This window comes from Vanellus vanellus (genome assembly GCF_965231255.1).
Source record: "Vanellus vanellus genome assembly, chromosome: 1".
Classification (NCBI taxonomy): Eukaryota; Metazoa; Chordata; class Aves; order Charadriiformes; family Charadriidae; genus Vanellus; species Vanellus vanellus.
In genome coordinates, this window is record NC_138905.1 from 60490306 (window position 1) to 60515673 (window position 25368).

Genomic DNA, 25368 nt, shown 5'->3' on the forward strand with positions numbered 1-25368 from the left:
CTATAGGACAGACCTGCTCTTCCTTGGCTGAGATCGCTCTGTCATGTTCACTCTGCAGGAGTTAGGACAGATGGTTAAATAAACCAGCCAAGACATGGGTGTGGTGAAATCATAGCGGAGCAGAACCATTCAGTCTCACCGACAGCTAATGCCTACCAAATTGCTGTCAAAGTAATCAGAAATCTGTGTCTTCTCCCACATTGACTGCTTCCTGCAGTAAAATCACTGCCTAAACCTCTCTTGACTATCCACCCTCATCCCAGTTTCATTGAGGGAATCGATGGATACAGATTTTTTGCAACTCATGGTATGCGTCATGTATGATCACGTTTGCATCATAAATATTGTTAACAGGTCCCTGTGACAAAGGTGTGAAGATGCTAAAGATGCAGTATTCTTTCCTGCTGTGTTTGCTGTTCTTGCAGCTTGAGGCTAATCCTGGTCTTAAAGTGAGGATTACTCAGAAGGGGCTGGACTACGGTATGTCTAACATTACTTTATGATAAATTTATGCAAAGTATAGTCCCTTAATAAAGGTGCAGCATAGAAACAAGCTTCTTAAATACTGACATCGAATAAATTCCTTTTGTCACCTCACACCAGGGACACTCCTTGTCTCTTCTCTCACTTATTTCCTTCCTTTTTGTGCACCTCAGTTGTGAATTTATCCTTGCATTGGTGATTGCGTTCTCCTGCAGCCCAACAGTGTTTTTATCATGCTCCTCATATTGATCTACTTTCTTAGAACCAGAATGAGATGGTCATATAATCATTCCTTTTTTAAAAGGATTGAAAACTTGATTGAAAGTGCAATATTTATTTGACAATAATAAGGCATAATTAAGGGGAAGAAGGCTTACAATTTTGGAACAGCCATGTAACTGCACACCTTTACTCTCATTCCCCCATTTGGGGTGGGATAGTATCTGCATGTGCCATTCTTTCCAAAAATCTAGTAACCATCTGCCGTAATTGTGCCCCTTAACAGAACATCAGCAAGCTTGTGCATGATACTCCTAATCTCTGCAATATATTTTCCTTACTCTTTCTACTCATGCTAACTCTCACTGTCTCTTACCTAAGACTTGCTCCATGGTTGCGGAGGGCACACAGTAGAATTTCAATTGTTTACAGAATTAACATTAATAATAAAAGTTAACAAGGCACAAATTCAACAAAGGCTGGGTCATGCTAAGGATTAATCGTCATTTATGTACTGAACATGCTGACAGGTAAACAATGGACTTGTGAGATGAAAAGTAGAAGCTCAGGGTTTATGCCTTTGAGATGAAAGCAAGGATCAGGTCCACTTGTTTCTCTGTATGAGCATTGTTTTAAAGGCTTTTCAGAAGTTGAGAAGAGCAGGGCAAATATCAGTTACCCAAACCAGAACTGATCTCCATATCTTTTTATGTCACACAGGAGAAATCACTCCTTAGGGATCTCTCATGCCTTTAGAAGTGAGAATTCAGCCTGGTATTTCTTAATGTGAGCCCGGCAGTGTTTGTGAAATTCAGCATGGCCTTCAAGTGCTGAATGAACAGACTAAGTTTGCACACCCCTGCATTAGTAGTAAGAACAGACATTAACAGTGTGCCTCCCAAAGGTATTTCTGGCATTTGAAGAGCACAGTGCCTGCCATGTCTTTTCCCTTAATATCAGATTCGAAGGCTTGAGGCACTAGATGCTGCCTGCACGCTCCTTGCCTGCTGCAAGAATCTTGAGAGAAATTCCATCTGGGACCACTGGCTGCCTTCACTGACAGTCATAAGAGAGATTTAAGTTATTTCAGTCAGAGCGCATATTTCGCTTTGGAGGCAGGATTTCCCAGGGAATCATAACTTACCTCTCCTTCATAAAAGACGCATTATATAAAATGGTATTCTGGTGTTGAGTTATCAATTGATTTCAAGTCTTCGCTTTTTTAGTATGCTGAAGTCTGGGGGAGAAAAAAATAGGTATTTTGTATTCAGTAACTGTGAGGCCAAAAGCTAAAGAAACTCATGCTAAAAATATTTGAAAGCAGGACATCATCAAGTATCAAGTGTTAGCAGTGTATTTATCAAAGATGAGCAAAAAGAAGGAAGACACACAGAATTTGGGATTTAAAGATGTTATGTTTGTTGATGATAGGGTCTGTGTGTATTATCAATGCACAAGTAGCATTGAAGCATTCAGAAAGTAGGTATTCCTTAAAGCAAGGAGAGAAGGTAAGGAAATAAGTCAGAGATCTGCAGCATGCTGTAATGGGTAAGGTGCACTGGCAAAATGTATGTGCTCTGAAAGGAACAGGAAGAAAGCATTTAAAAGGATTGTCTTTAAACCTCAAACAACTTCCTGTACACAAGCAACAATCCAGATAGTTCCACATTTGACAAACCAGCACTTCAGATGCACATAACACACTTTTTCTGTAAATAAACACTACATACAGAAGTCCTCTTGCTACTTCTTAACTGGCTTTTTCGTTCAACAGCTATGAGACAATCTGAGGTAAAGGTGTTGACCAAGCATTTCCCAAGGCATTCCACCTTGTGAGTGGAGTGAAGTGAAGGAAGTAAAATAGTTTCAGAAACCTGACAAGAGTTCTAGAATATAAAATACAACTCAAGGATGAGACGATTCTAACAGATGATCTTGATCTTGGGTTAAATGATTTGTTTGTAAGGCTAACAGAAGTTATAAATGGGTGTATAAGTAGTTGGAAGGAGGTCTAGGTGAGGATCATAGAATCAGAGCGTTTCAAGAACTATGTTAAAAGTGATGATTGAATCATTTGGCAGTATATCTGGACCTTGGGTGCCTGAATCCAATCTGCAAGGCATGTGCTTTCCTCTGTCCACTTGTAGGCAGGAGGGTTGGGATGGAGCTCCTGAAGCAAGCAGTATTGAAAGAGACCTTCCCAAGCTGGAGTGGGCAGGAGACTTTCTCGGTTGTTAAGGTCGACTATGTCATTTCAAGGTAAGTAAAGGAAATACATTTCAAAGTTTTAGGATGAAACAGCTTATTATTACCTCATAGTAATAATTATGCAGCCATTTTTTTTGTTCAGTGTAAAATTTTAATGGTTCATCTAACTGTCCAAACACTGATTCGTTTTATAAGTACATCCTTCCACCACACTCAAGATATGAGCTTTAGAAAGCTTCTGAAGGAGCACCTTGGCTGTTTTTTTAGTTGGTTTGTATCAGAGTCTGGGGCAAGACAGGTGTAAGTGTGGCTATGTTACAGCAGGGGAAATGGGTGGGAAAGAGGGCAGAATTGGTGTTATTAACAGCCTGCTACTATGAAGGACCTGTAGCAGTGAAAATAATTTGTTTGTGTTTGATGAGAAAAAGCCGACAAAGGGATAAAATGGAAATGTGTGCAGGGGGACAGTGTATCTGGGCTGACGCGGCAGGAAGATGACACTTACAGAATCTTTTTAGATGGATTTACAATCGTAAATCAGCATTTTGATTGTATAGGGTTCGACATGTATTGCCTGCTGAGGACAATCATTGTACCAGGAGCAGCCAGCAGAAAAACAGTTTTATAGTTCCTTAGAATTTCCCCAAATAAGAAGACTAATCTAAAAGAATTTTTTTCTACAGTCTTCATTCCCATCGCCCAGTTAAAGCTTTTCCAACAGGCTATAAACAGAAAACCAAAAAAATTATGGTCTTTTAATATTACTATCAACCCAAACTCTGCTGCTCAGTAGCATTTTACTGCCTTTTCCTTACAAAGTACCCAGAGCAAGAAATACCAGTCTGGGAGACTTCATGTACTTTCTGCTGGATAGGGCCTGCATCCTTTTTCTATATCTAATATTTTCCTAATAGCCTGCTTTCTGGCAGGCTTCATTGTATTATACCATCCTTGCAACCTTAATCCCTGCAACCTTCATCCCTGCACATCTGAGAGAGCTGTGTTTGAACAGTCTGGAGAAAAAAAGGCTATATGGGGGGGCGGGGGGTGATGGTGGTGGGGTGTGTGTGTCTTACTGCATGTCTTACTGTCTACTGGATGATGGTTATAGAGAATATGGAGCCAGATTCTTCCTGGGGGTACACAGTGAAAGGACGATGGACAACAGACACAAATTACATCAAGAAAATTTCAGATAAGAATGAGAACAAGGGCCCAAAGAGGTTGGGGAATCTCCGTCCTCGGAGGTGTGCAAAACTCAAATGGGCAGGGCTCCTAAATTGGCCCCGCTTTGAGTCGGGGGTTGAATCAAAAAATCTCCCGAGGTTCTGTTCCAACCTAAATTATTACATGTTCTTCAAAACTGGGATTCATTCTCCCAACCATAGTTCTTGAAACTGGCCATCTTCCCGGTGGATAATCTGATTTTAGCTCACTGCAAACAAGATTACTAAAGGCAGCCTTACTGCTGCCCATGATGTTATTGGAAAATTATGGTCATTTTAACTAAAAGTAGCTGGTGCCTTCTGCCCCAGGGAAAGTACATTAAAGGCAGTTGTTTCAGAGATTTCTGCCAGATATCAGGAAACAATGAGGAATGTATACTACATGATAAGATTACAGATGATATCTTTACAATGTTCAGCTCAATTCAACACACCCATTTGCAAGACAATATCCTTGAGTATCAGAAACATTTTTTTTTTGGCAGAGAAATCTTCAAGTGAGATTTTTTTTAGAAAAATGGATCCTCCCCAGAGCCCTTTGCTGAGGCAAGGGAAGGGATACAGAATGGGGAAAGAGAAACTTTGATGTTCTTCCACAAATGCTATCAGTCAGACAACCTGGATTTTTTTATAGATGTAGCATCTGGGCTTAACACACAAATTTATTTTCCCCCAGCAAGCATATTTGACTTTAAGGAGTTTGTTTTTCTCCCAAGGGGAGGTTTTTGTTTTGGATAGGCATCCTTTTTTCCCTGGCCAGATATCAAGGATTCTTTTTCCAAGGATGCTACTGATTGTAATGGTACAGGTGTTTTTCTTTCCTAAAATATACAAGGGTCATTCATTTCTGAGAAATTCTTTTACCAAAGCATTGACTTTGCCTTTTATAGCAGAAAGGTTTTCAGTGAAGTCCTTCCTACTCTTGTGACATGCAGTCTAATATCCCCCTTTTTATATTCTGTAGGCTCAGAATTAATGCTCTAGATTTCCCAGAAACTTCTGCTTCCTTTATTCCTGGCACTGGCATTAGTCTGTCCGTGGCACATGCTTCTGCTACGATCAGTGCAGACTGGAGAATGAACACGTGGCTGCTGTAAGTATCGTACAGTGCGATGCAGGTGCAGGGGACAGTTCTGGGCAAAGGATTGCAAATTAAATCGAGGAATCTAGTTGGTAATTATTATTTTTCAGGTCAGATATGCTCTATCATTTAACAACAATCTATTTGAATAAACTTCTTAAGAAGAAAACATCCCCTTCCAACTAATGTGCTTTTTTAATTGCTTTTTTTTTTTTTTCAATTATTCTGCCCCACAGGTTAGCTCTTTGGGAAGTATCAGGTCAGACATCTGTTAGTATGCTCAATTTCTCCAGACTGTATATTACATGATATTACATGAATATTCAGGACCACAGAGTTTGCAATGGCCACATTTGTTACTTTCTTTGTACAATCTAACTGGAAGGTTGACCGTATAGCTAATTATCTATTTGCTGGTACAGTGTTTATTGTCTTCCAAAGTGCGTCTGTTAAAGGAAGGGCACTGTCACAAAGCCAAACATCCAGAACTTTGGAAACTCCAGAATTCGGGTCACTATGGAAAACTGACTTAGCTTCATGAGCCTGTGCAGTATAAGACTGTCTTTAATGACATGATTGCATACTGATTTTCCCACTTTTTAATCTCAGCATTTTTGCTATAGAATTTTAATATAATATTCCAGATTTTCTTGCGAAGGAGGAGGGCTAAAAATTCTGGGATATTGGCAAAGTTTGCAATGTGCTAACCTCTACAATTTGGGTTAGTGGAGTTACTGGTAGTAGCAGTAAGCATTGGTCTGTTTGTGAGCCAGATAGTACAGCAAGATGGATCATCAGGCTGCAAGTTTCACAGCATGCCATAATTTCAAAGGAGCACGGAAATGCAGTTCTGCATTCAGTCTTCATACTGGTGGCTGGAAACTGCTGTCACTGTGCCCCCAACCTGTCTGTTGTTCCTTCTGTCATACCAGTATTGTGAGGAAAAGGGTACTGTATTCAGCAGGGCAAATCAGCTGTTCCCAAACAGGAAGCCACCTCTCCCTCTTGCTGAAGGATAAGGACCTGGGCATAACCTGGAGAGACCCCAGATGTTTAAGACTCCAAAGACTTCACAGACAGCAAGGGAGGCAGGGAGCTGGTATGCAGGATTTGGCGGAGCAGATCGTGGTGGAGGTGGTCAAAGCCAGCTTTGGTGGAGGTTAGGGCATGAAGGGGTTTCTGGTTTTCTGCCCCTTTTTGAGGGGCAGAAGGAACAATCTGTGCTGCTCTGTTCAATATGATGTTTTGTGAATGGCTGTAGGTTTAGACAGATCCAGAATATGCCCTACTCTTCATCCCCTCCATTCCCTAGTCCTACGTGTTGCTTTCAGCTTAGTAGGCTAAGAGGGACCAGCTGAAAATGAGCTTTCTAGGGGCGATCATTGACAACCCACCCCTACCAGGGTCTTTCCAGGGTCAGCAAGATGGGTCTTATCACGGCTTTTTAATTGTGATAGTGTTATCCCTGCATTTCCAGTTCTCACTGTAGCCTTCCTCTCCCCTGTGTCCCAGAGCACTCGGCCAGTCACAAAATCTCCTCATGGGCCTTTTGCTCCTGGAGGGCTGGAAGTGAATCAGGATTCCTTTTGAAGAGCAGATATAAGGATGTAGAAACAGAGGGCCTAAGGAACAGGGATTCTCTCCATCTCCCAGGCAGCCCAAAAAGGGAGGAGGAGGGCTGAGATCCTTTTGCGATGGTCCCTGTCACCGAAGGATGGGTAAACCTAGGTTGGAAGGATCTCTGGAAGTCATTTTGTCCAGCTTCCTGCTCAAAACAGAGCAGTCACCAGACTAGATCAGGTCAGCTGTTTAGTAGTGGTCTTTAGCCAAGGATGGTGATGCCACAACCTCTCCAAGTAAACTGTCCCAGTGCTGCACAACCCTCCTTGGGAAAATTTTTTTTTCCTCATGGCTTGTGGGATGGGGGTTTGGTTAGGAACTAGAAACTGAGGGTCTGAAGAGTGGTGTTTCCTCCAGATAGCCACTTCATGCACATATACTGACTGAAAGGTGAGTTTTTAAAAGGTAGTGGTGGCAGGAGGGACTTTGTGTCCGGCAATATTACTCACTGGTTTGATCAGGAGTGTATGATTTGGGGCTGGGATAAGATTAATCTTTTGGGATTACAACTGCTCTCCTCAGGATATTTGCTTAGCCTGAAAAATAAAGAGGAAAGTGGAGAGACTCATGGTTTGAGCTTCATATTGGGCTGGGCTCTTTCTCCTTAGTATGGTGTGGCCACTGTAGTAGTGCCTGGGAAAAGAAAACCTGAGTAATCAGGATGAAGTGGTGAAAGTGATACTTTTGGTGCCCGTTCTCTTATGGTAAATTAGATTTTTATAAGGCTATTCTAACATCCATTCAGCTCTCTGTATCCTGCTTGGTTAGTTTACAGCTTCTACAACTTCTAACAGTAGTCCTAATAACTAAATTTGCTGGAATTTAGGTATAAGGGTATTTTTGTTGGGATCTTAGTAGGGATTTTTCCAGAAAGGAGAATGAATGGGTTTGGGGCAGGACAAAACATGGAGCAATGTATACATTTTAAAGGGTTATTGAAAATTCTTACAGGAAAGAGGAATGTAGAACAATTGCAAAGTTGAGAACCACTGGGTTGTATATTTATGAGCAAACTGGCTTCTGCTGCCACAGTCCCAGAGGCCTTCAGGGTGATCTGTCATGAAGGACTGGAAAGTCTTGTGTTACTGGGAAATTGTGTCATTTTTGCAAACTTGTCAAATCCTGGACAACACTGCAAAATTCATGTCCTGGAAACTCATACATATAATCTGTTTTTGAATACCATGCATGTCCCTAATCTACTTTAATCCCTAGAAAACCCATTCTTCATTCTAGATGATAGAAGCAAGAAGTCCTTTCAAACTTGATTTACAGGTAGCTTCTCAAATTGTTCCATTAAAGCAGATGTTTCCTTGACTGAGTTTCGTTTTTTTGTCTGAGCAGCAAAGACCGAGGAGGAATTACTGTGTCAGTCTCAGGACTGTTTATTGCAGTTATCTTCAAAGTGTCACGGGATAGCACAGGCCGCTTGTCCATGTTGCTACACAATTGCCAGCTGAGCATTAACAGTGTAAAAGTCAAGTTAAATGGAGGCTCTAGGTATGTACAGGAGATTTTCTAGTTACTCTGTGGGAAGTAGCGGGGTTTGTAGTATAACGGCCACTTTTCAAATTTTGATTTTTAGGGATCCTGTTACAGGATATGACTAACTATTGAAAGCTATGAAAATAGATTTTTAAAAGTCTGTTTTCAAAACCAGGCTCCTTTGCTGAGTGCATGAAGTGTGGTTAATCTACACTTCTTCGTGCATGTGCCAGCAAATGAGTGGACTAGACATACTGCATATGAAAAAAATGCCATTTGAGCATATTAAAGAGTATAAGATTGCAAATAGAGGCTTGCAGATATGAAGGTAGTCTAGACAAGCTGACCAACAATTTAAAAATTAAACTTTCCAAAGAGAATGTGAAACAATGCTTATAGTTCTTCTCATTTTGATTTTCTAGAAAATTTTCTTGTCATACTCAAAGGCAACATGTGGCTAATTGAGCATTGTTTATCAACACGTTAACATGAACATTCACAACTTTGAAGATTGCCTTCTAAATAGCTCTTACAAAACTGAGAACCCGTAGTATTTGTCTGAGACTCACAAATTAATAAAAACAGTCAACAATATCACTTTAATTGCTTCTCATTAATATAAATGACATTGATGTCCCGGTCTGCCAGATTTTATATTTCAAAGATTTCAATCCACGGTAAAAAGTCATTGTGTTCATTTCCTTTCCTCCAGCTGGATCTACAGCTTTCTATCTGGTTATCTTGAGAAGCCCATTCACACCAAATTGGATAAAAATGTAAGTTTGCAAAGATGGTTTCAGCTAGTGAAGGGAGGAGTTGGAATACAGGCCTTGCATCACTGACTTGTCTCTCTTTTCATCTAGCTATGCCTAAATATCAAATACAAAATCCAAACGATGGATGCACAGTTTAGAAAGCATAACGGTGAGTTGTTGATTACAGATTTTTTGTTAAGTAATTTTCATAGCACTCAAATTGTAGCCTTTTTTATTAGATCCCAAAACATTCCTGTGTTCACAGTACAAAAAAAGTGAAGGAAGAAAAATATAGTCATTGTTCTGTACCTTAACCTGTTCCATACTCCACCCTAGAAATCTCTTGCATGCACCTGATATACAATATTCAGATTTCTTCTGTGCCCATAGCAAGTCACCTGTAATCTTTCAGTCTGTTATAGCTGACCTGTGTTGTTTCCTTAGATTTTTGAGATGAACATTTTCATGCAGATACTTTATGGTCTTGGTACTGTGGACATAAAAAAAACTGAGTTAGCAGTAATCCACTAAAGACGTAGCAAACATCTCATCCTGCACTGCGGTCCTGTAAGATCTCATAAACTTAGTACATCTTGTCTTGAACTTGAGTTCAGTGAGATAACAAGATGCTGCAGGTAGACAGGGTCACACTAGGCATTTTTCTCTTCACACCAGTAACAATTCCTCTCTCTGCAGAGACATGAAGACAATAGATATCTGTGTCCAAAAAGCATATAAATGTAACATTTTCACTACTATAATCAATTGCACAGTTTTTTATTTTTTTTCCTTTTGTTGTTGTTGGGGTTTTTTTCCAAGACTATGAATATTTGTAATTTTCACCAATTCAAGTTCATTTAATTCCCTTAAGTCACGTAAGTCAGGTCAGAGAGTTTGTTCCCACTCTTCACTTTTCATTGTGGATATTTCTATTATCTGCTCTGCTATTTGGAAACAAAGTAAGTAGAGTTTTATTTTTCTTAAAATGACCTATACCTGCTGTGTGCCAAGCACCGGCAAATATTACTGAAAATCATGGTCATCAAGGACTTTTTCTTATGCAGCACATATCTAAACACTTCAAGCTCAAGGGCACTCCAATCTGTGCAGTCATATTGAGGAATTCATAATCTGTGTGAATTCACCATTTTTCTTTAAAACCATCTGATTATTTATACAGTATGAACAGACCTTACAGTCCAATCAAAAATAACGTTAGACTGAAGTTGCATGCGAGCACCTTTCAAAAAGTCTTCAGTCATATTGTCTGATAAAATGTCCTTTATTGTTGTGAACAAACATCCCTTGTCTGCAACACTGATACGCGTAAAATGTGCTAATGTCGTCTTCCAAAGTATTTAATAGTATTTACCAGTGTTTCACTAATTATATAGGAAAGTTTAGTTCTCTCAGCAAACACATAGCAAAAAAAGGGGACTCTGCATGGGAGAGATTTTGAAGGAGTGTATTTAGTTGTGAACAACAGGAGAACAAGGCCTAAAATGGGAGGAATCTGTGACTTTTTCAGATGGAAGACTCACTTTTTCCCTTATAACAAGTTTTTTTTATTTTCTTCTGCCTTCTGCCACCATTCTACTTCTTCAGACTCATCATTTCTATAATACCTTTGACTTTAACTAAACATTAACTGTTTGTGATGTGCTTTTGTAATAATGGCTGTTTTGTTTTTGTCCATCATTCTTCTAGTCTTAAACCAGATTGATGCCTTTGCACAAATAGACTATTCCCTAGTTAGTTCTCCAACAGTCTTCAAATCACACATTAACTTGGATTTGAAGGTAATTTCTCTTTAATATCAGTGTGCTTTCTAAGACTCTTCTGATTTTTTTTTGTGTTGATTCATTTTCTTTCACTACAGTCTTATTCAGTCTCTCCAATATTTAATTAGAAAAGCAATAAGACATTTAGACATTTTGGGCAAAAGCTATTTTGGAAACCAGATACGATTGTTTATTTAATAAATTAACTGCATTTGTTAATTAATCAAAGCTATTATTTAGGATTAAATTATTTCAGAGTTAAAACCCTTCAGAGGTACTGTATAAACAGCATTAAAGTGTTCTTTAGATATACAGCTCTTCCACTGCTGCTCGGTCTTCACCTTTTACCAGTGATCCGTAATGATGGCTACCAATGAGATTGCAATCCAAAGCATTTGTTTTGAGATGACTCAGCATCTTGTATATGTATAGGTCACACCCAAAAAAAGATTTCTCACAGACAGTCCTCGAGCAGCACACAACAGTTCCTTTCTTATCTGTTTTTCACCTTTGTTGGCAAGAGATATCTCAGCAACGCCCAGCTTTTCCAGCAGCTTCAACAGTCCTTGTGATTCAGAGCATCCCCATCGCTCTCAGAACTGACTTCAGTTAAGAAAGATGTGCTAGAGCTATGGCTGAAACTCTCCCTCTTGGTTATTTTGTTCAAGGAACTTTTATTACCATCCACAAAAAAAACCACTTTGCAAGCAGGATATACATAACTTAAAAGTAGTAAGTAATTATTTATCAGCTGCTATAGCTAACCAGAACTTACAGGCTAAGTTTTAACATCCTGACATCCCGATGGGATACTGCATGAGTCTGTAAGTCAGTTATTAATCAGTTAAGGATGTTACTGGTCTTCAGTGCTCCTCGAAACAGGCTGATTCTTGATGGTTATGAGTTAGAATCATAGAATAGTTTGGGTTGAAAAGGACCTTTAAAGGACATCTAGTCCAAACCTCCCTGCAATGAGCTGGGACATCTTCAACTAGATCAGGTTGCTCAGAGCCCCGTCCAACCTGACTTTGAATGTTTCCAGGGATGGGGCAACTAACCTGTTTTTCACCACCCTCATCATAGAAATGTCTTCCTTGTATCTGGCCTAAACCTACCCTCTTTTAGTTTAAAACCATTACTCCTTGTCCTATCACTACAGGCCCTGCTAAAAAGTTTGTCCCCATCTTTCCTGAAAGCCCTCTTTAAGTACTGAAATGCTGCAATAAGGTCTCCCCAGAGCCTTCTCTCCTCCAGGCCGAACCCCAACTCTTTCAGCCATCCTTCATAGGAGTGGTCTGATACCTCTGATCATTTTTGTGGCCTTCCTCTGGAACTGCTCCAACAGGTCCATGTCTTTCCTCTGCTGAAGGCTCCAGAGCTGGATGCAGTACTCCAGGTGGGGTCTCACCAGAGCAGAGTAGAGGGGCAGAATCACCTCCCTCGACCTGCTAGCCACACTTTTTTTGATGCAGCCCAGGATACGGTTGGCCTTTTTCCAACTCTCAACTTTTTTCTTAGGGTTTTATATCTTTCCATGTCAGTATTTTTCCTGGTGAATCTTTCAGCTACTAACCATTACAGTGTCAGTAATTACACTGCTTACTGTCTGTTCTTACTTTTCTTGTCTTACATGGCCTGAGCTCACATACCTTCTCACATTTTAATAATTAATTTATTACTATAACTGAACCAAGGTCCCACACCTGTGCAGCACCCAAACTGGGTCTTGGAGGAATGGCGGCTGGACCAGGGCTAAGAGGTGGTATAAAGAGCACCTCTGTCTCTCTGTCCAAAGCAACTTCAAGTGCTTGTGGGGTGTGCCTGAAGATTTTCTTGAAATGTCACCCTTAGAATTAAATTAACAATTGTGTCTTTGCCAGAAGAGAAAGAAAACTGTGGTCCAGAAGATATTTTATTTTTTTTTTGTAGCTGCAGTTCAGAATACTCACTTGAATGCCCAAATTCAAACTTTGAAAGGACGGAGGCCAGATTTTCTTGTGATTCCTGTATTTTTCCAAAAGAGCCTGAATTTGCTGATTTTCAGGACATATGACAAACTTACTTGCTTGTTTCAGGTTTTCTTTAATGTCAAGCTTTTGTTCATGTTAGGAAGAATTCTTTCTGTTCAACCACCGCTAATGCATTCTGACAGATACAAATGTTTACAACTAGAAATACTTGATAACTCTTTGCAGGGCACAGTCTATCCAGTAGGAAATCACACAGACCCTCCCTTTGTGCCAGCTCCATTTGCCCTCCCAAACCAGGGTGATTCCATGCTATACCTGGGAGTCTCCAGTTATTTTCTTAAGTCCGCTTCACTGGCTTACTACAGAGCAGGGGCTTTTAAGATCACCATCTCCAAAGAGGTAAGTATAATTTGCAGGTAATAGAATTACAAATATCAGCGGTATGCATAGTCAGCAAAGGAGACTAACACATTATGTTTGCCATTTCACACATGATTTGGGTCACGTTTCCACCATTTGTAGGACAGATTCATGACATTCATTCTGTATGTCATCATTTAAAATAGTCAAAGTCTCCCTGAGACCTAAGTCTGAACTTCTTGGCAGCTCTAGACAAGGAATGACAGATATTAATTTCTCCGAGTCGGTGTGCAAGGAGTGGCAGAAAGAACCAAAAAAAACTTTTCTCTGCATGGATTCACAGAATCGCAGAATCACAGAATTTTCAGAGTTGGAAGGGACCTCTAGAGATCATCTAGTCCAACTCCCCTGCTAAAGCAGGATTGCCTAGAGCACATTACTCAGGACTGCATCCAGGCGGGTCTTGAAAATCTCCAGAGAAGGGGACTCCACAACCTCCCTGGGCAGCCTGTTCCAGTGCTCTGTCACCCTCACCATAAAGAAGTTTTTCCGTGTATTTGAACGGAACTTCTTGTTTTCTAACTTGTGCCCATTGCCCCTCGTCCTGTTACTTGGAACCATTGAAAAGAGCCTGGCTCCATCCTCCTTCAACCCACCCTTGAGATACTTGTATGCCATAATAAGGTCTCCCCTCAGCCTTCTCTTCTCCAGGCTAAAGAGTCCCAGCTCTCTCAGCCTTTCCTCATAAGGCAGATGCTCCAAGCCCTTAATCATCTTAGTTGCCCTTCGCTGGACTCGCTCCAGCAGTTCCCTGTCCCTCTTGAACTGGGGAGCCCAAAACTGGACACAGTATTCCAGTTGTGGCCTCACCAGTGCAGAGTAGAGGGGGAGAATGACCTCCCTCGACCTACTGGCCACACTCTTCCCTATGCAGCCCAGGATTCCATTGGCCTTTTTGGCGACAAGGGCACATTGCTGGGCCATGGATAATTTACTGTCTACCACAACCCCCAGATCCTTCTCCTCCAAGCTACTTCCCAGCAGGTCCGCCCCTAACCTATACTGGTGCCTAGCATTCTTCCTCCCCAGGTGCAGGACCTTGCACTTGCATTTGTTGAACCTCATTAGGTTCTTCTCTGCCCAGAATTCCACATAGGAATTCCACAAAGTAAAGGGCAAGACAGGAAGAAGTGTACTGAAGCCACAGTCTGCTGCACAGAGGCCCACAACAAATGCATTGGCTGTGTTGAGAGCTAGAACAAACCCTCAGACTTAACAGAGCAGCAAAATGAGGCAAGCAGGTACAAAGAAACTGAGCTTTCAAGTGTGGGCTAAGAACATACAAGACTTCTTTCAGAAATGCTGTTTCCACACTGGCATTAGTAGTCAGAGTTTCCAAGAAGTTTTGCTAACTGAAAACAGTGCTAAGAGGGTCTTTATAAAAATTTGTGACACAAATGCCACTGAAAAAGATCATCACAGTGGTCAGCAGCAAAAGGGAAAATAAGATTTTTGAGTCCTGCCTCTGTCTATATTTCATCTAAGAAAGTCGCAATGGCAGGAAGGAAGCAGGATGCCATGTCTGTTCTTTCAAAGAATAATGCTTGTTCACTGATACATGCTTCTAATACATGTCAATGAGAAATCTGTCTCTCTTCTGTCCCACAGAGCACTGTGGGTTCCCTGGGAAACCTGGGGGAAGGAAATACTAAATCAAAACATGGATTATATAAAACTAAAGTAAACAGGGTATGGGGTTTTTTTCCAAGGAAAACCAAATTTTCAAGCTGATATAAGGATCTAATTTATTTCATTTGTTTACAGCTTGCTACTACTTTTAACCTAAATACTGCCTCATTCAAAGATTTTGTTCCTGAGGTGGGTACTTTTACTTGTACAGACCTTTTAAGAAAAAGCAGTAGCTAACGTTTCTTATGGATATTATCTGTGTACTAGCTCATTTGCAAAAGTTTGGAGTAGACAAGGAAACTGAGCTGGTTTATGATTAGTGCAAGACTCAAACATACATGTCTACCCTAACATAACTCTATGTTTTCCCCATTTAAATCACACTACTCTTTAGTCATTCTCTACCAGTCTAAGTGCTGGCTTTGCTCTCAGTCTCTCTTAGTTATAAAGACTAAGTGCTAGACATCTGTGAAATCAAATCTCCTTTTATTCCTGTTCAAGGTGATGGTATCTCTGCTATTGGACTTGTCTATGCAAAGATACCTGATTTATGACTAACAGAGATTATACACAATGGGAAGTAATAGTCATGATTAGCTAAGTTTATATATGTGATGCAAGAAATTAAGATACTGTGAGATGCTTTAAAAATCCCTAATATGGCAACATTTACTATGGAATTATGAAAGTTGGAATCTGGCATTGCAAACTAAAGTTTTGTCCACTAGGAATTTATTTTTCAAAGGATTGGCTCTTTTGGAAGGCTGCCTCTTTTCCAAGTTCTTTATATTGTCAGGGTCATTAATTTACTTTTTTGTTACTGGAATCACTCATTCCCTCATTTCCTTAACATGCAGTCTTGAGGGGAATTTTTCAGGAATAACCTTTAAATTATTTCTCTATATATGTTCAATACCGGTGAGTCTCAAACTTCATCATTTGTTTTATGGTCTCTGAAACTCAGAGTATATGCAATGCTAATTTCATCATTTCAGTTGGTATAATTAAAATGAGGTATTTTTAATATAGGTTAATTAACAAGGGGGTTGGTATATAGCACCTGATCATGATGCAGCCACAGAAACTGTAGCTTAAGAAAAGCTTAACTCTGCATTCAACATTTTTTTCTTCATTGAAATTCCACAGATTGCTCTGAGTTCTGTAACAGCGTGCCCAGTGCTTCTGAAGCTGATGGCTACATCACCACCTGCAGTCAGTTTAAATGCAGACAGATGCATCCTACAGATCACTGGCTGTGTAGAACTGTTTGCTGTTCTGCCAAATTCAACCACCCAGTACATCTTTACAGGCAATCTAGTAAGTAACATGAGCTAGAAGATAACATTCGGTGCTGGGGCTGAACAAATGACACAGTAATCGTCCAGATCCTTTGAAAATCATAGCGATCAGCATAAAATAGCATATGCTGGTCTGCCACAAATACGCATAATGTTCTGTTGTATTTCACAAGGAGGAAACGTGCACCACGTATTGTAGAATTTAATAGGCAGGTGCAGAGCGCTACTTATGAAAGTCCTTTTTTCCATGTGGGAGGTTGAGTGATTATTCCAGAATAAATTGTAATATATAAAAATGTGGTTACCCGATGCCCTATCTTCCTAACATGTTTGTCATAAAATAGTTCAGAGTGTCCCCAGACATCTTTTCATTAGGTTGAAAGTGAACTAATTATGTCAGCTGTGCCAGGACTTAAAAGATCCTAATGATAAGGAGGCAATCTGGCCAGTATTATCACTTCACTCATGCAATCTCAGTTGCTGGCAGAAAGCAGCAAATTCACCAATGATTTCACTATCTACATGTATTGATCAAATAAAAAGTTTAGACATTGTGTTTCCAATCACAAAAGCAATTGCATTTGTGCCTGTATCTAAGACAGTATCTATCTGTGTATACAGTCACAGAAGACTGTTTTGTTTTTTTCCCTGCAGACAGCCAGTACCAGAGCCAATTTGACAATAACCAAACAGAAGTTGATTATCTCATTACTTCTGAAGAGGTAACCAAGGAAGATTCAGAAAGCAACATTAACGATCCCAACATTAGGACAAAACAGAACTTCATTGTGTCAGCCTGACAGTGCTTGTTTCACCATGAGAAAAAGAAAATTAGTTACCTTCTTTCTCACAGGGCTCTAAGATACTTTTGACTGGTTGGTCTAAATCTTCCAGATGAAATATAATAATATTGGGGAACAACCGTGTCTCTTGTGCAATGTGATACTTCCCCTTTCTGTAGGTCAAATACCCTTCCAGATGACTGTGTTCAATTTATTAGTTATCTTAAAGGCATCTGTTTCAGTCTGTGCTGATGCTGGAGAATGAAGTTTAGTAGTTAACTTGAAACCCTCTAACTGTTGCTGCTGTGCCATGTCTGAGCATCATAAACAAAAGTGCCAGAGTGCAAACACTGCACTGGACCACTGTAATGCCCTCTGTATGCCTTCACGTGAGGGGAAGGGAAAAGTGAGACTACATAGCGCATACTGCAACCGCAGACGCCATGCCATCAAACAAACGAGACTAGAAAGGTGTCTGTAGTTCAAAACAAAGCTCAGAGCTTTTTAGATTTTGCTTAGGTCTTGCTGGTTTTGTGGTTACCTATGGTTACAGGTGTTCTAAGCTGTCTTAGAACAAATTTTATTCGTACTTCAAGCTGGGCTGGGTTTACAGCCCCCTTTCTCCTTAAATGCACCAGGTGAGTAGAAGCACAGATTTTCAGGCAAGTAGCCCACATCAGTGTTTCTTCTTGTTAGCTCTGTACTCCAATTTGGGTCAGAATCCCAGAATATATGATTGGTTTTAACCTTGTACTTTTTCATTAAAGAAAAATGTGAGCCGCCTTTTCTTAGTTTCGATCACAGGACCTTTTTAACATGAAAAGAGGACTTAGAGTGATCCGAGCCTGCCAGTATAAGTTTAAGAAGTAATGGTGCCACTCACTTAGAGCTTTTGACACAAGAATGTGTTCTTCTGTTCTTCAAAATGTTGGTTTTCCCCAGGAAAAACAGTGATCTGAGGATTCATTACAGGCATCAATGGAAAAACTTAGGAAATCATAATGCTTAGGAATGGGTATGAGTTTATTCAAATCATAATTAACATTTTAGGAATGTGTAGTTTAGCCATTGCAAGAAATGGTAATTCAGAAAAATTTTATTTCCTAAGTCTTATAGTCGCAGCCCAGGACTATACATGACAGCAGGAGGAGATTAGTATCAGAAAGATCCCAGTGATTCTAGAACTCATTTGTAGTTGTGCCAGTTTTGATAAAAAGCTGTTGGGAATCAAAGAGTCTTTGGTAATCTTAAATGCATGAAATCAGTATGAAATTCCACAAATGAACTTCAAGCGGTGTGCATAACTTGTGCATTCATCCTTTCTAGTGAATCCTCTTTTACTTCTTTTCTTCAGGCTCCAGTTCACCCTGCTGCACTCCAGTCTCGGCTTCTCTGAGGTAAGTTGGTGGTTTCAGTGCCTAGGAAAGGTAGCTGGGCCCTTCAGAGATAAAAGAAATTCATCTGTACTTGTTGCCAGATAATTCTTGGTCTGTCTTGGGGATATTATCTGCCACTGGTCTTTCTGCTTTGAAATAGTATAGTCTCTGCTTTTCTTTTTCTTTCCAGTAAGAGGAAATACCGCTTGGATTGTTGGGTTGTTTGTTTTTTTTTCTCATCTGAATGTTCCAAATGTTATGGAGTTACTACCATGTAACATTAATTGAAACAAAGAGAAGTGTCTGTCTGGGTCTGCATGACCTAGCAAGTCATCATAGTTGATTCTGCGCACTTCTGTATCCAGCAAGCAGCACAAAGGCAAGCATGGGGCTAGCACCTCTTCTAGCTGTTTCTGACAGCCAGCCTGAATTCACAGCTGGATTGAGTAGGTGTAGCAGTTGGGTGAATACAAAGTCAGGCTTAAGCTCAGTTTCAGGAATTACCTTGAATCACTTCAACCAAATATAAAAAGGGGAGTCAAAAATAGCAAATAAAAGAAACACCATGCCACTGCTTAGATCAGTCACTGTAGACTGAGAAATGGTCAGTGTGACTCTGCAGCAGCTCAGCCCAACCTACATCTTTACATGAAGGGAGGAAGACACTAATCTCAGTGGCATAAGGCAGAGCACCAGGAACAGGGCACTTCTTGCCACCCAGAGAACAGTTCATGTCTGAGGACTGAATCCTGGCAGCTGAAATGCGGTTAAACAGATTTCATTCCTAAAGTTAAGGTTCAACCCAGATACTTAACATACAGGAAAAAAAAAAAAAAGACTTCTCTTTAACTTATTGCAAGAAAAATGGACACCTCTTTGCCATGTATATTTTACATTGTTCAGCTGCAACTTAAACCAGAAAAAATCTTTTTTTACCTGAGATTTTCTCTGCCAGGCTCTGTTCTGATCTTTTTGCATGTCACTCCATTTCTAACCCTCCATCTCCCCCATGAAGCTGCAATCCCGTAGGCTTCCAGCAATAATCACCAAATGTGTTTTCAGATGTCACTGGTAGAGAATTTTCTGTCTTACGCTTTACGGAGTGCAGTGATCCCAGTCATCAATGGTAAGGATTGTGGCCAGTTCCAGAGTACAGTTGGTGGGAAAGCAAGGCTGAAACCATAAAAGGGAGTGCCCAGCTTTAAAGACTATGTTATGGGAGGTTTTCTGTCTATTTGGCTACACCTGGACGGGTCTACTCTGTGCTGGGCTTCAGTCCTGCTCCCTCAGTCACCTGGATCAGGGGCTGGAACAGAGCAAGTCTTGGCTCCCTTCCAAACACTGGGTTTGGGTTTCCTTTTCACTGGATGCAGCATGGCAGCAGAGGGTGAGACATGCTTGAGTCTTGTCCTGACACAGGGTCAAGCCATACCCAGAGAACAGCCCTGAACAGGGAAGCACAGAAGCAGGCTTGCATCCTGGGGCTTTGGGGTAGCATCTCTCACTTTATCACCTCCCTCTGCCTTTGTGCTTCACCTGCTGCCACAGGCAGGAGGAAACAGAAAATCAGCTCAATGGGATGCAGAGAGTGGGAGATGATAAAGAGGTGGAGAGAAGCAGGTGGAAGAGTACAGAAAGTGCCTATGAGGTAAATGGAGGTGAGGAGACTGCCGAGGAAGGGAGCGAACTATTGATGAGGAGAAAGAGAATTAAAGGGAACGACGCAAAAGTCAGAAGTTTGGAAAAGCAAATAGGAATAGAGCTGCGGCTTGATCCAGGAAAGTAGGGATAGATGAGAATAAGAGGGACCGACAGGATTGGAGGATCAGGTAGGGAGGAAAATGAAAGGAAGATGGAGAGTAAGTCAGAGTGGGAAACAGCAGAAACCAGATGTTGTGGGGCAGACTACTGGAGAGGAGCAAAGGCAGTCAGATCCCAGTGTCAGACAGCTGAGAGATTGTAAGAGGTTTTTATGCAACTTTTTCACAGGATTTTTTGCTTTTTAGCAAATATGCATAATAGCTCCCTTGAGAGGCACAAGGACAGCTGATAAAAGGGAAATTGCAAAACAAATTGAGTTCCTTGAGAAAGATGCTTCTGAAGTGCATTTTGTTATTACATTAAAATGTATTTATATTTGTCCTTTCCAAAGATAAACTAGGAAAAGGATATCCTCTTCTTAACTTGGCCCACACTACCCTGACTGGACCTGTAATAAAAATTAAAAAGGTGAGAAGCGCGATTACTTGTTAACGAATATTGCTTCTTTTTCAGGCCTGTGTATTCGTGTGTGTTCCTGTGTTGGGTAGATCTAAATGTTGCTAATAGTAAAGCTTTAACTATACACTAGATATAAAATCCAAACTCCACCCCCCCCAACCCTAGCAGTTGTAGGTTATAGAGGGTCCACTAGCCCTTTGGGGTATGCCGGCATGGGGACACCCCAAGGACGGCTCTGCTATCCCCAGCAGGGCTTAGGAGCATTGAGTGCTTGAGCCCTCACTACTCTGACCGTTCTCTAGGAAGGCTCATAGGCAACCTGAGTGTCTCCGTGGTAAGCGTTACTCAGCCTTTTGGAGGGTTGAATTAACTTACATCAGAGCCCATTCCTACCCTTAAGTTAATTTAAGTTCAGGAGGCATAAAGTCACTCGCCTCCTGCCCGGCTGAGGGGCTTACCATGGGATCTAGTCCCAGAGTACTGACCCTGAATATATCTGTCTGAAATTTAAGGTAATTTTACATGTTCTTCTGTCCCCAGGGTCATCTGGTGATTTCCACTGATGTTCACTACAAACATGAGGAAGAGGGAGATGAGGACCTTCACAGTCACTCCTAATGTCCTTTTACTTTTAAACAATCATAAGAAAAAAACCCGTAGTCTTCCTTTTGCTGGCTTGTAGGGAGGAGATGCTATAACATTAGAAGCATGGCTTTTCGTCACTATTTTTAATGTTTTAGTAAAACTTCTTTATCACTTTTCACAAACTGAATCTGTTGGGTTTTAGTACAGTGAGTGTAGCTGACTGTTATTGATGCTTTAGAAAACTTGTTGCAGCCTGATGAGTAGGAGTGACTGGTGCTTTTCACTAGAGTCATAGACACCACATTTTATTAATTTTAGGAACCAGTTCTTGCATTATTCAATTTATCTCAATTAGTGTTAGCAAAACTTTGTGTATGAAGTGAGACCTTATTCTTCATAAGAATTTAACAATTTGTCCCTTTGTACCTGGATACCAGGAGTGGGAACAGATTTATAAAATCAAATGAATGATCATAGAATTATAGAATCGTATCATCTAGTCCAGACCTTGGCTCAAAACAGGACTAATTAGATCAGGTTGCTGAGAGCTGTGTCCAGTCGAGCCTTGAAACCCTTGAAGGACGGAGGTTCCACAACCTCTCCAGGTAACCTGTTCCACTATTTAACTACCTTCAGAGTAAAATTTTTTTTCTAATATCAGTATTCAGGATTTCCCATGTTCCAACTTGTTCTGTTGCCTTTTGTCCTATCACCACACACTTCCAAGAAGAGTCTGGCTCCATTTTCTCTGTTTTCTCTGATCAAAAAGTTGTAGACAACAAAAAGGTCTTTCAAGCCCTCTCTTATCCAAGCTGAACAGGCCTGATCTCTCAGACTGTCCTTGTAGCTCATGTTCTCCAGCCCCCTTGGTGGCACCTGCTGGACTTGATCCAGGATGTCAATATCCTTCTTGTACTGGGAAGCCCAAACTGTACTTCAAATGCAAATGTCAAATAGAGGGGGAGGATCACTTACCTGGATCTGCAGACTTATGTTCAACTTGTTGTCCACTAGGACTCCCACATCCTTTTCTGCAGAGCTGCTTTCTAAATGCCACCAGCCTGTACTGCTGGAGGGAGTTACTCCCTCCCAGATGCAAGATTTCACATTTGTTCTTATTAGTTTTATGTGGTTCACTTCTCCAGCTTGTCCAGGTTTCTCTGAATCAAAGTCCCACCCTCCAGCATGTTGGCTGCTCCCCCCAGTTTGGTATCGTTCACAAACTTGTCGAGAGTGCACCCTGACCCATCATCTAGGTGGCATTAAGCAGTATTGGTCACAGTACTGATTCCTGTGGGACCTCCAATAGTTATTGGTGAACAGCTGGCCTTTGCTGATCACAACTATTTGATTCTGGCAGTCCAGACAATTTTCCACCTTCCTTCTCCAGCCTATAAGTCACCAACTTGGTGATGAGACTAAAGGAGACTGTGTCAAAGCCCTTGCTGAAATCAAGATATAGAATATCCACTGCCCTCTCCTTGTTCACAGTACCAGTCACCTCATCACAGAAAGCAATGACATTGGTCAGGAATGGTCTGCCCTTGGAAAACCTTGGCTGCTCCCTCCCAGTCACCTTCTTATCCTTCATGTGCTTCATGTGCTAAGACATTTTGCTCCATAATCTTCCCAGGGACTGAGGTAAGACTGACTTCTGTGGATCATCCTCCTTTACCTTCTTGAAGACAGGTGCGATGCCTGCCTCTTTCCAGCCATGAACCTCTCTCAAGTGCCATGACTTTTTGAAGGTGATAGACAGCAGCTTCACAATGAGATCAGGCAGGCAGAACCTTCAGCACCTCCAGATGCATCCTATCCAGTCCCATGGATTTGTATATGTCCAAGTGGGTTAAGTGATCCTGAACTCTGTCTTCCTCTGCTGTGGGTGCTGCCTCACTGCCACAGACTCTGCTAGGAGTTCAGTGACTTAGGAGGCCAGAGGACAAGTCTTGCTAGTAAAAACAGCCTTTTCTATATCTCTTGTCACTAGTCCCCTGGCCCACTGAGCAATAAGACCACATCCTCTTTAGCCTTCCTTTTGCTATCGATGTACTTACAGAAACCTTTCCTGTTGCCTTTCACCTCCCAAAATAATTTCAGCTCCAGCTGAACTTTGGCTTTCTTGACTTCATTCCTATATGTGCAAGCAATATCTTTGTGTTCCTTCCAAGTAGCTGGTCCCCGTTTCCATCTTCTGTATGCTTCCTTTTTGTGTTTGAGTTCACTCAGGCGCTCCATGTTCATCCAGGCTGGACTTCTGCCACAGTTGCTCAACAGTCTGAACATTGTAACGGACCTTTCTTATGCTCTAAGGCGGTTGCCCTTGAAGATTAGCCAGCTCTTTGGGGCCTCTGCTCTCCAGGGCAATTTCCCACAGATCCTGCCAAGCAGGTCCCTGAAATCTCCTCATCTGAGGTCTATGGCTGTAATTCTGTTCTTTGTCTTGCTCACTCCTCCCAGGATCTGAAACTCCAGTCTCATGCTCACTGCAGCCAAGGCTGCCCTTGGCCTTTACCTCATCCAGCAGTTCTTCCTTGTTTGTGAGCAGCTGCAGCTCTTCGAGGGTATCAATCTTCAAATAATTATGTACCTCTCATATTTGTAAAATGGAGCTGGAAGCTTTCTTTTGTCTTATGTCAGCATCATCAGAGACATTCAACCAGGAGATATTAAAAGTGTATGGAAAGGAAAACTAGTTTACAATTGTCATGCCATGGAAAGTTCAGTTCCAGCTTGGGACAGAAATGTAGCTTGTGTTTGATTTTTAGCTGAATCAGTTTATCTAGCTGGCTGCTACAGTTTTTTACTTTAAAAAGCATCCTGAAACCAATAAGCAGTAAATCACAGCAGGGCTTCCAAGTCATTATATTCTGTGGTAGGTGAAGAGTGACTAGAAAATGAATGGAAGAAGAAGAACTGAAAAAAAAATAGAGATTTTTTAAATAGTTTGGTGTCCCTCATTGATAACACTTCAGGCACTTTCTTCTGCCTATTTGGGGGAGAATTAATGAGATGGGGAAAAAGAGGGCTAAAGCTCTGGTGCCCATCTCTTCTCTCTTCCAATGGGACTCATGCTTCAGGACCAACCAACAAGCGCCATCGCTTGATGGGCCTTTCCAGACCGGAGCTATGGCTTGGCAGGACACTGCCCCTTAAGCTGTAGTCCTCCAGCTGTTGTTCAACAAAGCAATTGTTTCTCCTAAGACTAAAGAGGATGCTGTATACACCAACAGTTCCCCTGTATCATCCTATACTTACCTACCAGTCAGTATACCATTTTTGATCTGGTATTGTTTCTGGATTGACAGAACAATGGAAATGATGCACGTCCCTCAGTGTGCTACAGACTAGAGTGCATGTTCAAAGTGGAGAACTGGGGGAGGCAGGGAAAGGGAACAGCTAGAGCACCAAGCCAGAGGCAACAACTGGAATCATGCAAAGCCAAAGTGATCTGCAGAGATGCAGCAACAAGTCTCCATCAATTGCCATAGATAAGCTCATTGGGTTACTTGTATATTGGGCGAAAAGGATTGCAATCTATATCCCCCTTAGCATATAGATTGAAGCAAATGCTTGGTGGCTCAACAGATAAAACCGAAATAAAACATTCCCTTTAGAGGCTCTTTGTAACACCTTGAAAGGTGAGAAGTTTGGGTGTAGAAACTATTTATAGCATATTTGAATGTGCTATCTGAATGTGTCTGCAAGCAGGTATTTGGCTTTTACTACTATATTTGTAGAAAGAAATGATGAAACTGTTCTGGAAGCCTTTGTCTTTGTTAACTTTTGCTGAAAGTTTTATCTAAACTGGGTGGTACTCCATTAGAAGAACCATAAAATGTTAAAAGGGTATGACGAGGATAAGCTGAGATACTTTTCAGACAATTCAGTTGTTTGTAAATCTCGGAGATCTATATGGATGGAAACACTGGAGCTTTTCTCTTGCTTTGAAGGAACCGCAGAACTTGTGCAAAAAATTTACAGGAGGTTTATGTAACTGAGGGTGTGTTTTTTACTCATCCTCATTGCCAGAGATATAAATAATGAAATTATTATGCATGTGACTCTCTGTGGCGAATGTTAAATCTGTGTAAAGCAGGAGAATTTGTTGACTGACTGACAAATGTCTCTACCCTTTTCTATTCATGGATTGCACAATGAAGTGACTCAGATTGTCCAGCAAAGTGCTCCATGCCTGAGGGAATTTATTTGGTTTACATGCAAGCTAAT

General features: G+C 41.0%; 1 protein-coding gene across 1 annotated transcript; it reads left to right on the top strand.

The window, feature by feature from the left end:
• Positions 1-377: 377 nt before the first annotated feature.
• BPIFC (BPI fold containing family C) lies at positions 378-21171 on the top strand (the record flags this gene model as incomplete). Its single annotated transcript, XM_082499088.1, has 15 exons — positions 378-480; positions 2850-2961; positions 5101-5229; positions 8182-8337; positions 9035-9098; positions 9186-9246; positions 10785-10876; positions 13054-13227; positions 15013-15066; positions 16024-16194; positions 16830-16897; positions 18312-18354; positions 19396-19459; positions 20486-20562; positions 21094-21171. 15 exons carry the CDS (start codon positions 378-380, stop codon positions 21169-21171), a joined length of 1446 nt encoding a protein of 481 aa, XP_082355214.1.
• Between the last annotated feature and the right edge of the window lie 4197 nt (positions 21172-25368).